This window comes from Rhinatrema bivittatum, chromosome 4, assembly GCF_901001135.1.
Source record: "Rhinatrema bivittatum chromosome 4, aRhiBiv1.1, whole genome shotgun sequence".
Classification (NCBI taxonomy): Eukaryota; Metazoa; Chordata; class Amphibia; order Gymnophiona; family Rhinatrematidae; genus Rhinatrema; species Rhinatrema bivittatum.
This window is the reverse complement of record NC_042618.1, coordinates 322,898,873-322,912,206: the sequence shown is the minus strand read 5'-3', so window position 1 is coordinate 322,912,206 and position 13,334 is coordinate 322,898,873. Positions and strand designations below refer to the sequence as shown.

General features: G+C 45.2%; 1 protein-coding gene across 2 annotated transcripts in view; it reads left to right on the top strand.

The window, feature by feature from the left end:
- Nucleotides 1-21: 21 nt before the first annotated feature.
- LOC115090797 (cytochrome P450 2C3-like) overlaps nt 22-13,334 on the top strand; it is a 170,972-nt gene continuing 157,659 nt past the window's right edge. The window contains exon 1 of one of the 2 annotated variants that reach the window (XM_029600310.1): nt 22-245. In XM_029600310.1, the coding sequence (XP_029456170.1) occupies nt 84-245 (162 nt within the window). In that variant the 5' untranslated portion in view covers nt 22-83. The remainder of the gene's footprint in view (nt 246-13,334) is intronic. The other variant, XM_029600308.1, reaches the window with a different exon arrangement.

The following is a 13,334-nucleotide window of genomic DNA, read 5'->3' as shown; positions in this document are numbered from 1 at the left end:
GTTTAGTGCTGGGTGGGGGAAAGCTGCCCTTTTTCTGTTTGGTTGGTAATACTTAAACCAAAATTGCACAAAGATAAGAAAGAATGCTTTCTCTACTTCTTGTGGGAATTCTCACTGCATTGGTGCTTCTTCTATTCCTGTCTTCATGGAAGAGGAAAAACTTGCCTCCAGGACCAGTTCCCTGGCCTCTGATTGGCAATTTGCACCAGATGGATAAATCAGCACCTTACAAAACCTTAATGGAGGTAGGTACATTATGTTCTGTGACACAGGAGGAGGCTGCCTATTTGTCATCTTAATCGGTTAAAGTATGCTCCCTTTTTCATAGTTTCTCTGTCAGATAGTTCCCTTTTTGCAGCAATATTTGTGAGAGCTATTTGGAGAATATTAAGAAACGCCAAACTGGGTCAGAACAAAGATTCATCAAGCCCAGCATCCTGTTCCTGACAGTGGCCAATCCAGGTAGGGTCCCAAAGAATAGGTCCAATCCATCATGCTCATAATCATGGTTAAGAAGTCACTCTCCCAAGTCTACATGGCTAAAAGTGGTTTATGGACTTTTCCCTCCAGCAACTTGTCTAAAACATTTTTAAACTCAGATATACTAACTGCTTTCACCACATCCTCTGGCAAGAAATTCTTCAGTTTAGTTATTCGCTGAGTGAATAAATTATTTTCCGAATTGTTTTAAAAGGTCTGTGTATTAGATTCATGGAGTGCCATCTAGTTCTAGGTCTACTGGAAAGGTAACTGTTCTCTGTAACACTTCAATCATGATTTTATAGATCTCTATCACATTTCCTCTCAGTCATCTCTTCTCCAGACTGAAGAGCCCTAACCTGTTTAGCCTTTCCTGACAGGGCAACCATTCCATCCCCTTTATCATTTTAATTGCCCTTCCCTGTACTTTTTCTAGTTTTGCTATATCTTTTTGGAGATGGAGTGACCAGAACTACACACAATATTCATGGTATGGTTGCACCATGGATCAATATAGAGTCAATATGATATTGTCTGTTTTATTTTCGATTCCTTTCCTAATAATACCTAACATTATATTTGCTGTTTTGTCCATTGCCACATACTGAGCCAAGGATTTCAAAGTATCTACAGTGACTCCAAGATCTTTTCCTGGGCAGTGATGCCACCCAGCTCTATATACCTATAGTTTGGATTAGTCTTTCCTATATGCATTCACTTTCCACTTGTCCACATTAAATATCACCTGCCATTTAGATGCCCAGTCTTGGAAATCCCTCTTACAATTCCTACCATCTGCTAGTGATTTAACTGAATAATTTTTGTCATCTGCAAATCTGATCACTTCACTTATCACTCCCTTTTTCAGATCATTTATAAATATACTAAAGAGGTTGACAAGTTTGAGAAATTTATAAATTTTTTGCTTTGCCCTTGCTCCCTTATGAGGAATACTATACCTATTGAAGGATGCCCCTTCACAAAAAACTAGGGTTATGCAGGGAAAGAATTTTCATTTAGTCTGATGTTGATTTTGCTTTGGTTTACTAACTCCAAAACAAAAATGAAACGAAAGCAAAGGAATGACCCTCTTCCATTTAACACACCCCACCACCATCAACATTGAAAATGCAGTCTAATAAAAGCTTTAAGATTCCCTTTTTGTTTTTTGTCTTTTATTTTATCCAAAGATGATCTAAGTGTAATGCTTTTTCGTTTTGAAAAAAATCTACTTTGCCTCGCCCACCATAATGAATGTCATCAAGCAGGTGTGGCACAGATCACTGACTGCCCCTGTTGCACGGGGTTACCAAGATTGACTATTTACCGTGGATTTGGGCTCCTTTTTTATTATTATTCTTTTGTCTGTCTCAGGGGTTTTTCTTTTTGTGGGTTCTCAGCTCCCAGAGCACAGCAACTGTGCCAAGTACTGCTTTACATCATAGTTTTATTTTTATGTTTAAGGCAATTAGTTTTTAGTTGTTTCACTTGCATCGTTTCTCTGACAGGATCTCTGAGCTTGCTATCACCATAAACATCACCATATACTTGGAAACTAATTTTTAATTAGTGAATCCAGACCTCATATATTTTATTTATTTATTTATTTATTTATTTAAAGTCTCTTTTATACCGATATCCGTTCACACATCGCATCGGTTTACAATTAAACAGGAACAGTTGGGCGGAGCCCTTACATATAACAGAGAAATACAAGTTAACTTTTGGGCAGGGCCCTTACATGTAACTGAAAACAAAAGGCTAAAACAGGGATAGAGGATAGAACTGACTATGCAGGGCAAAGTCCATAAAATCAATAAATAGATACAGCAAATCACTATATACGTATAATCAAAACTATATACATAGCTATGAACATAAATAGCAGAGTCAATGTACAAAATCAATGGGCATAAGGCGAATTCTGAGAAATTGATTCTTAGTCATATAGGCGATTCTTAGTCAAGCAGTGGGGAGTTATGTAATGGGGGATGACATGGGGTAAGCTTGCTGGAAGAGCCATGTTAAAGAGAGCTTTCAATTTGTATGCAACACTCTCATTAAAAACAGAATATCTGTTTACTACATGAACATATCCTTATGTCCTTATGTAGTTATTCAACTTTTATAATCATTGGTCTGGGTTCCACCTTTTTCTTGAAATTTTTGTAGTGAAAAACTTAATAAGTAACACTTATCCTTTTTAAGATGAGCGATCGAAGCTCTGAAGGAGCTCTTGTTCTTTCAACCTGCCCGACACAGCTCGTGTTTCTGAAAGCTTTGTAAGGGGCAATACATCAATTCTTATTTAATTCTGCAAAACAAACATTCTTTGAGTACACTGACTTGAAGAATCAAAATTTTACCCATTGATTATGTTACCTACACGCCGAATGTTTTTACTCATTCCATACTATCAGCGTTGTTTCCCGAAATGATCCTCCATATTTCTTTCTCCATGGCAGTATTTAAACCTGCCTCCAGATACATCGGCAGCCAGTAAACTTTCTACTAGTCCCTAATAGCCAGTGCTGCAACACTCTACGTAATGATGTCATATCAACGTGGTCCAATCAACTGCATCATTCATACCGAACAGGCTTTGAGCGGATAATTAAAAAATCCATTTTTGTTCAATAAAGTTCAACCTTGTTTGAGTGTCCCATTGATGTCTTACTTGATCTAATACTGGAGTAAGAAAATAATGGTAAATCAGCAAATACTGTCGAATGCAGTTGTAAAATATGCCAATGGCGTTTTATACTGTTTATTATTAAGTGGGATTTTTCTGAATGCTGAAGGACACATACATCTGAGACAATATTTTGTCTAGTCTGATAATCTAACAAAGTTGAAAGATCAGCATATCTAGCACGTTTGTATGCTCTCAAAACGGCATCATATGGGTATCCTCTTTCAAAACATTTCTGAGCCAGGTCTCTTGCTTGATTTTTAAATTCCCGATGACTCGAGCATATTCGCCGGAGCCTAAAAAATTGGCTTACGGGTAAACCCTTTTTAAAGGCCGTAGGATGACAACTGTGAAACATCAACAAATTATTACGTTCGATCGGTTTGCGATATATTGTTGAATGGAGTTGGTTATTCTTTATATAAATCAAGGCACCTTTGGTGTTCCAGGAAGATGAGTTATTCATGGCTAAATGAATATCCATATTGAACAAATGTTCAATTGATTTGATTACTTTAATAGTGGAACGAACAAAAACAATCTATAGATGAAACAACAGCACAGTTAATGGAAATTCAGGATCAAATACATCAAGAATCATCAACTGAACATTTGGATCACATTGTTGAAAAATGCCAGTCTTCCTTGGATGAATTTCGTACATCACTTAAACAATTTAAAATAAAAAAACTTTAACGGGATGAAGATGATTATTAGGGATGTGCAGAGCAAAATTTTATGTTCATATTTTTTATGTCCGAAAGGGGGTCCCACTTGCGGCCAATATGGACATAAAAAAAATCCAATGAGTTGGGTATATGTACATATGTGCAAAAAAAAAAATTAAACCCCCTCACCCTCCTTAATCCCCCCCCCAGACTTACCACAACTCCCTGGTGATCGAGCGAGGAGTGAGGACGTCATTTCTGCAATCCTTGGCGAGAAGCATGTGACGTCGGTGGCACGTCGAGTGACGCGGCATCACGTGATTCCCGGCTTGTTCGCGCCGGACGGCTCGTTCGGCCCAAAAAGAACTTTTGGCCAGCTTGGGGGGGCCTCCTGACCCCCCCAAGCTGGCCAAAAGTTCTTTTTGGGCCGAACGAGCCGTCCGGCGCGAACGAGCCGGGAATCACGTGGCGCCGCGTCACTCAGACGCGACGTCACGTGATTCCCGGCAAGTTCGCGCCGGACGGCTCGTTCGGCCCAAAAAGAACTTTTGGCCAGCTTGGGGGGGCCTCCTGACCCCCTCAAGCTGGCCAAAAGTTCTTTTTGGGCCGAACGAGCCGTCCGGCGCGAACTTGCCGGGAATCACGTGACGTCGGCGTCACGTGATTCCCGGCTTGTTCGCGCCCTTTTGCTGGGTCTTGACTTCGGACTTGTACGGGCAATAAATTAGAATGTACTAGCATGTGCTTGTCAGTTCATGCATGAAGGCACGGAATTTTCTATCCCTGGCCGCAGGAAATACACCTATAAAGGCAACTACACCTGCGACTCAACGAGAGTCATCTATGCGCTGTGGTGCACCTGCCACAAGGTATACATTGGCAAGACAATGCGTAAGATTAAAAATAGACTCCAGGAACATGTTAGTCGACTTAGACACAAAATAGAAGGGGCTCCTTTAACAGACCACTGGCAACTAATGGGGCATCCACCAGAAGCTTTTAAAGTGGCGGTCCTTTTTCAATTACAAGAACATCCAAGGGGAGGAGATCTCAATACCAGATTGATACAAGAGGAACAGAAATACATATATACATGGGATACAGTGAACCCAAAAGGACTGAACCGGGAAATTGATTGGACAATATTCTGGTGAAGTGGAGCTATTAGCACCATGTATTAAGGAGGATAACACCACCGCCTATCATTAATATCATGTCGGGAAGTTCGTTAATGCCCGCAAGGAAATGACAGACGATGTTAGGAAGTGAGAATGTCACCAGATTCAGAGTAATCAAATGTGAAATCATAAGGAACTTTGGAATCATAGCTGTTTCTTTGACAAGACAAAACAAGATAATGTCCCGTATAAAAATCCATCATATTTTCATTTAACAGATGAAAATGGAAAACACATCCATATAGTTATAAAACAGTGTCTTGACTCATAAGCAAACGCGGCTGTCAGCGCAGCCAGAGAGATACACTTAGTCGTATGAGACCCGCCCGTCAAATGAGAAAAAAGAGTAAATTGAAAGCGATCAGCCCCGCCTGTAAAACGCCCCTGGGTGAATTAGATCCGCTCGCTGAAAAAGAAAAAATTGAAAGTGACCAACTCCGCCTAGAAAACGCCCCTGGTTGAATTGAAGCCGCCCACAGAGGCAATCAGGTCCGCACATGCCGGAAGTTCAAGACACCATTGTGAATATCCACACCTGAGATAGCCTTGGTTCTAACGAAGAGGAGGAGGTAGGTTTCCCAGGCAGGCTTATATAAACGGTCAGAATGAAGCCGACGCCCAGATAAGCATTACGGGCGTTCCGAGTATGACAAAGGAAAGCGGCATAACAGTAAGTTTTTTGAAAAAAGCCAGGTGGGTCTTGTGATTTTATACAAGTTATAAAGGCTTTATAAGGCTTGTGTTATCTGAAATTGACTTTTTCATATATTGAAGGTTTGCCATATGCTGTGAACCCAGTGTTGGACACAGCTCATTCTCCCACAGTCCCTGAAGCAGGCACCCTGTGCCGAAACATGGCCCGTGTCGGACGAGCAGCTCCGCGCCCATGAGATATTATTGAGGCGATGTCCCGATAAGTATGCAATAAAACATCAGTGGGACGGAAAAGCAGCAGGGGAGAAGGGATTTTAAGAAAAATTGAAAATTATAAAAAGTAAAAGATGTTGGTGAATTAAATAAAAATTAAAAAAAGACTAATAGACGGAGGTACATAAGAGGATTACCATTAATTGGTTACCCTCATAGACCTACCTCCGTACAAGATCACCTAGCAATTAATCCCCTATACGTTTTTGTTGGAATATTAATTGCATCAGTAGCATGGGATCTTCTAGGTGTTTGGGTAATTGCCAGGTTCTTGTGGCCTGGTTTGGCCTCTGTTGGAAACAGGATGCTGGGCTTGATGGACCCTTGGTCTGACCCAGCATGGCAATTTCTTATGTTCTTATGTTCTTATGTTCTAAAACGCAATATAAATCGTTCTCCTCTCTCAACTGCTTCCTTCCTTAATTCTAAGAATTTTTTCCGCTTAATTTGTGTCGACCTGGCTATGTCGGGAAAAATGCGTATTGGCTGACCAAAAAATTTTACATTTTGAAATCTGAAATACTGTTTTAATACATTATCTCAATCCTTGAGGAAAACTGAACAATTAACGTTGCTCGTAGAGCAATGTCCATTTCAAATGACTTTTCCAAAAAATTGGTAATACCCAAAGTATCTTCCTCTTGTAGTTCTTGATTTTCTCTCTGTTTAGAATCTCCACTTCCACGAGCACGTAACACTTGATAGTAAACAGTTGCTATTACTGGGATTATTTCCGACGGAATTTTTAGAATGTTCACAAAATAACTCTTCAACAATTCCAGAGGTGACTGTAGCTTTGTTTTGGGAAAATTCAAAAATTGCAAATTTGCTCTTTTAGATATATTTTCTTGAAATTCCAATTTATTCTGAGTCATTTTTTCTGATCTTATAAGATTTCCTTGTATTTTCTCTTTCTTTCACTTTATCTTCCAATATTGTTATTTTTTGTCCAGCCAAATTCACCTTTTCTTCCACTTTGATGGTTTTATTCATAGCTTCTCTCACGGTTAGTGTCAGTGTATTTATAGATTTTTGCATTACAATCAAGATGTTTTTTATTTCCTCCAACGAAGGAGCTAGAACTGCAGTTGTATTGAGAAGAGAAAAATTGCTCATTGCAACTCCTACCTCCAAAAGTCCTTCGCCACTCGACTTATGTTCTTCCGGGCCCTGCTGTTGGGCCTCCTTTCCACGGCCCCTGGAGCTCGCTTCCATTGGGCTCTCCGAGGAGAGATTTCCATCTCCTCTCAGGGTACCGTCCTCTTTGTCGGTTGTTCTCCTTGGTGGGTCCGGTATCGCTGGATATCCTGGGCTTAGGGATGTTTCAAAAGTCTGGGGGCTGGGCTGCTGCTCCAACACAGCCCCAGCGACTCCTACATCCGGGTCTAAGTTTGGCGTTTGCGCGACGGCAGCTTGGATCCGCATCTGTCTCAAGGAATCTGGAGTTGAGGTAATTTCACGCACCCGAGCCTTCCTCTTAGTATGAGGCATGTTCAGATTAATTTTCAACAAGAAACTTCAATTAAGAAAAGGATTTCTAAGAGTCAGGCGAGGAAATTATTTAACGGGTCAGGAGCTGCGATCGGCACACCCTCACAGTTCGGCGGCCATCTTGATCTCCTGGGCTTGCTTTTTTCCTTTGGACATTTTTTTGATCAAATTTTTACAACCCCATGTGGAAAACATGAGGTCGTATGTAAAAGACACTACCCAGGTGTTAAATAAGCTAGCTACTTTTGATCAGGTTTTTGATTCAACTATTTTGATATCAATGGATGTTATATCTTTATATACAAATGTGTCACAGGAAACAGCGTTAGAAATTATAGCTGAAATATTGGAGACCCATCAGTTTTCCAGAGTTTTGGTTTATTTTGGGTTTTTTTATTATTTAATCTTTATTAAATTTTTCAAAAAATGCCTTACATTATGAAAACAAGAAAATATGTATATCAACATAAAGCAACAAATATTAGAAATCACTTTCCATTATTTCTGTTGTTACATATACCATAATTGAGGGAGATTCAAATAAACAAAATTGTATATAATCTATATATTAACTACTTCAATAATTCATACATTCTATTTTAAACAAATCAAGAAACAGTATTTAAGAAGAGAGCGTCACGACCAGACCCTTACCTCCGAGCTCCTGGACCTGTTCCCGCTTCTGTAGGGCTGGTTTGCGGCCTGTTCGATGGCATCCCTGCGGGGGCTGCGCCACTGGGAAGCCTCCCATGTTGCGTTTGGGCAGTGATCCGGTGTAATGAAAACCACCTTCAGGAGTGACTCCAGGTGGAGAGAGACAGGGATAGCTGGAAGGTTTCTGATGATGGCTGGGAGGAATGTGATGCAGCAGGAGTGTATGGAGCTGGGCGATGGCTGTGATTAATGGAGCAGAGTACTGGCTGAGAATAAAGTCAAAGTCCAGGCAGGGTCAAGGCAGGCGGCAGGCAACAGAGTCAAGGTCAGGCAGGGTCACAAGAACTTTATAGCAAGACAGAGAGCCCGAAGGCCACACACACACACAGCAAAGCAAGTCACGGCAGAAGGCCCGAAGGCCACACAGCAAGGCAAGGCAAGGCAGAAGGCCCGAAGGCCACACACACACACACAGAGCAAGGCAAGGCAGAAGAGCTGAAGGCCACACACAAACACAGCAAGGCAAGGCAAGGCAGAAGGCCCGAAGGCCACACACACACACAGCAAGGCAAGGCAAGGCAGAAGGCCCGAAGGCCACACACACACACACAGCAAGGCAAGGCAGAAGGCCCGAAGGCCACACACACAGCAAGGCAAGGCAGAAGGCCTGAAGGCCACACACACACACAGCAAGGCAAGGTGGAAGACCCGAAGGCCACACACAGCAAGGCAAGGCAGAAGGCCCGAAGGCCACACACACACACACAGCAAGGCAAGGCAGAAGGCCCGAAGGCCACACACACAGCAAGGCAAGGCAGAAGGCCTGAAGGCCACACACACACACAGCAAGGCAAGGTGGAAGACCCGAAGGCCACACACAGCAAGGCAAGGCAGAAGGCCCAAAGGCCACACACAGCAAGGCAAGGCTAGAGCAGGGAGCCCAAACAAGCTCGATGCCAAGGCACTGGAGTCTAGGGTAGGCAGGGTTATAAAGGAACATCCAGTACATAGAGCAGATGGATTGGGCCAGCCAGGAGAGCCTGCTCTAGAAGGACCTCTGGTGGTGAGGTGGTTGCACAGCAGTCATAGCAGTAACAGTACCCCCCCTCAAGGCCTCCCCCTTCACCTGGATCCCAACTCTGCAGGGGGTACAGAATGATAAAGTCCAACCCCTCCTGGGGTACAATGGTAGGTTCACTCCCCTCCTGGAGTAAAGAGGCAAGCTCAAATTGTTCTAGAACTGATGTGGCCAATTCAGGCCCCTGCTGGTGTGACAGAGCAAATTCAACCCCTTCCCGGGATGGCCAAACAGTCCTAAACCCTTTCAGAGGTGAGTGAGCAGGGTCAAACCCCTCCTGGGGTGTCAAAGCAGTCCATAACCCCTGCTGGGGTGGCAAGGCAGTCCATAACCCCTCCTGGGGAGACAGGGCAGGCTCAAGCCCCTCCTGGGGCAAAGCAGCAGGCTCGGACCCCTCCTGGGACAGCAGAGCGGCAGGCTCGGACCCCTCCTGGGGCAGCAGAGCGGCAGGCTCGGACCCCTCCTGGGACAGCAGAGCGGCAGGCTCGGACCCCTCCTGGGGCGATGGCAGGACCGGTTCGGACCCCTCCAGGGGCAATGGCAGGACCGGTTTGGACCCAGCCAGGGGTGACGGCAGGGCCGGTTTGGACCCCGCCAGGGGTGATGGCAGGGCCGGCTCGGACCCCACCAGCGGCGATGGCAGAGCCAGCTCGGACCCCTCCAGGGGCAACGGCAGGGCCGGCTCGGACCCCTCCAAGGGCGATGGCAGGGCCAGTTCGGACCCCTCCAGGGGCGACGGCAAGGCCGGCTTGGACCCCTCCAGGGGCGGCAGCTGGGCCGGTTCAGCAGGTTCAGAAGGCAGAGTAACAAAGTCTGTTGTGATGTGAAGGGAGGATAACGATTGTACTGCAGAGGACTTGGTACCTTGAGACAGAGTCTGGAGCTCCCGATTAAGTTTCCCTGGTTTAAAAGTGTGGACTAGCAGCTTAGAGAAGGCACAGGCAGCTCTGGATCGTCTAGGAACCCCAGCTGTTAATTGTATCTGATCTGCAGCTGTGGAAAGCAAGGCTCTGCTAGAGTTAATTAGTACATTCTGCTTTTGTCTCTGAGGCTCTAGCATGGAAGTCATGGAAGCCTTCTTAACCCGGTGAGTTCTAAGGTTTTCAGAGTTATTACTTGTTTCCTGGTGACAAGTTTTCTTCAAAGTGTCCTGAAATGAAGTGCTGCAATTCTTTATCCACAAGCTGTTACAGGTAATAACGTTTTTAACTAGGCCAGAAGCTGAATGCAGGGTAGATGAGCTGACTGTTTTCCCTAATGAAGCAGCTGGTCCAATAGCTGAGCTACAGGGGCACAGTTTGCCTGGTGGTAATAGGCTTGGGATACATGAACATTTCCACCATCCTGGCTTATGAGTAGAACAGTTTAAACACTCTTGGTAGACAGAAACATTTCTCTTGTAGCAGTTACTGCAGACCCAATGTTCCTGATCTGCAAGCTGACAGGCTAGACAGTTCTGGTATCTTGAGTAATTCAAGGTCTGACAGGAATTGCAGGTATAAAACCTTTGAGATTGAGGCATGCTGTGGTCTGAGGAAAAAAAAGTTGACTCACCGGGTTGACACAGGGTTCTATCTCTCTCTCTCTGGAGGCTGGCTTTGGCATACTGTTGTGTTTGGGCAGTGATCCGGTGTAGTGAACACCACCTTCAGGAGTGACTCCAGGTGGAGAGAGACAGGGATAGCTGGAAGGTCTCTGATAATGGCTGGAAGGAATGTGATGCGGCAGGAGTGTATGGAGCTGGGTGATGGCTGTGATATATGGAGCAGAGTACTGGCTGGGAATAAAGTCATTTGGATTGGGCATCCAAATGGCAGATGAAATTTAATGTGGACAAGTGCAAGGTGTTGCATATAGGGAAAAATAACCCTTGCTGTAGTTACACGATGTTAGGTTCCATATTAGGAGCTACCACCCAAGAAAGAGATCTAGGAGTCATAGTAGATAATACATGGAAATTGTCGGCTCAGTATGCTGCAGCAGTCAAAAAAGCAAATAGAATGTTAGGAATTATTAGGAAGGGAATGGTTAATAAAACGGAAAATGTCATAATGCCTCTATATCGCTCCATGGTGAGACCACACCTTGAGTACTGTGTACAATTCTGGTCGCCGTATCTCAAAAAAGATATAGTTGCAATGGAGAAGGTACAGAGAAGGGCAACCAAAATGATAAAGGGGATGGAACATCTCCCCTATGAAGAAAGGCTGAAGAGGTTAGGGCTTTTCAGCTTGGAGAAGAGACGGCTGAGGGGAGATGTAATAGAGGTCTTTAAGATCATGAGAGGTCTTGAATGAGTAGATGTGACTTGGTTATTTACACTTTCGAATAACAGAAGGACTAGGGGGCATTCCATGAAGTTAGCAAGTAGCACATTTAAGACTAATCGGAGAAAATTCTTTTTCACTTAACGCACAATAAATCTCTGGAATTTGTTGCCAGAGGATGTGGTTAGTGCAGTTAGTGTAGCTGGGTTCAAAAAAGGTTTGGATAAGTTCTTGGAGGAGAAGTCCATTAATGGCTATTAATCAATTATACTTAGGTAATAGCCACTGCTATTAACTGCATCAGTAGCATGGGTTCTTCTTAGTGTTTGGGTAATTGCCAGGTTCTTGTGGCCTGGTTTTGGCCTTTGTTGGAAACAGGATGCTGGGCTTGATGGACCCTTGGTCTGACCCAGCATGGCAATTTCTTATGTTCTTGTGTTCTTATGTTCCAGGCAGGGTCAAGGCAGGCGGCAGGCAAACAGAGTCAAAGTCCAGGCAGGGTCAAGGCAGGCAGCAGGCAAACAGAGTGAAGGTCCAGGCAGGGTCAAGACAGGCGGTAGGCAAACAGAGTCAAGGTCCAGGCAGGGTCAAGACAGGCGGTAGGCAAACAGAGTCAAGGTCCAGGCAGGGTCTAGACAGGCGGCAGGCAAACAGAGTCAAGATCTAGGCAGGGTCACAAGAAACTTATAGCAAGACAGAGAGCCCGAAGGCCACACACACACACACAGCAAGGCAAGGCAGAAGACTCGAAGGCCACACACACACAGGAAGGCAAGGCAAGGCAAGGCAGAAGGCCCGAAGGCCACACACACACAGCAAGGCAAGGCAAGGTAGAAGGCCTGAAGGCCACACACATGCAGCAAGGCAAGGCAAGGCAAGGCAGAAGGCCCGAAGGCCACACACACGCAGCAAGGCAAGGCAAGGCAGAAGGCCCGAAGGCCACACGCAGCAAGGCAAGGCGGAAGGCCCGAAGGCCACACGCAGCAAGGCAAGGCAGAAGACCCGAAGGCCACACGCAGCAAAGCAAGGCGGAAGGCCCGAAGGCCACACGCAGCAAGGCAAGGCTAGAGCAGGGAGCCCAAACGAGCTCGATGCCGAAGCACTGGAGTCTAGGGTAGGTAGGGTTATAAAGGAACATCCAGGACATAGAGCAGATGGATTGGGCCAGCCAGGAGAGCCTGCTCTAGAAGGACCCCTGGTGGTGAGGCGGTTGCACAGCAGCCATAGCCGTAACATCCCATGGACGTCCTGCTCCTAGGTGCGCGTGCGCGCCACTCAGACACTTTTCTAGGCCGTTTCCCGCCAAGGGTGTCTCCTCCCAGTTCCTGACGTCAGACGCCACGGCCTTGATAAGCTGGCCGCGGACCTTCAGTATTTGCCTTGCAACGGGTTTACCTCCTGGTTCCCTGTTGCGTTGTGCCCCGGAGTGATCTGCCTTGCTACTCGCTCCGTTCCTGCTTGCCTGCTACAGTACCTGCTTGGTTCCTGCTTGCCTGCTACAGTACATGCTTGGTTCCTGCTTTCCTGCTACAGTACCTGCTTGGTTCCTGTTTACCTGCTACAGTTCCTGCCTGGTTCCAGTACCCGAGTCCTGCCTTAGTTCCTGTCTGGTTCCAGAAACTGAGTCCCGTTACAGTACTTGCTACTGTCCTAGTCTGGTTCCAGTTTCCAGTCTTGATCCACTACCTGCCTAAGTCCCAGCTGCCGGGCTCCTACGGGCTCCTCCCGGGGGAGTACCAGCTTCCAGGATGAAGAGCATCTCTACGTCTTGCCTGATCATCTACCTCCCGGCCTGCCGTATACTAGAGACTTTGACCATCTTTCCCAGTCTCCTGCAGGTCGGCCCAGGGGTCCACTAAACTAAGACTCCATAACACAAAGGGTGAAAACAGAAAAATT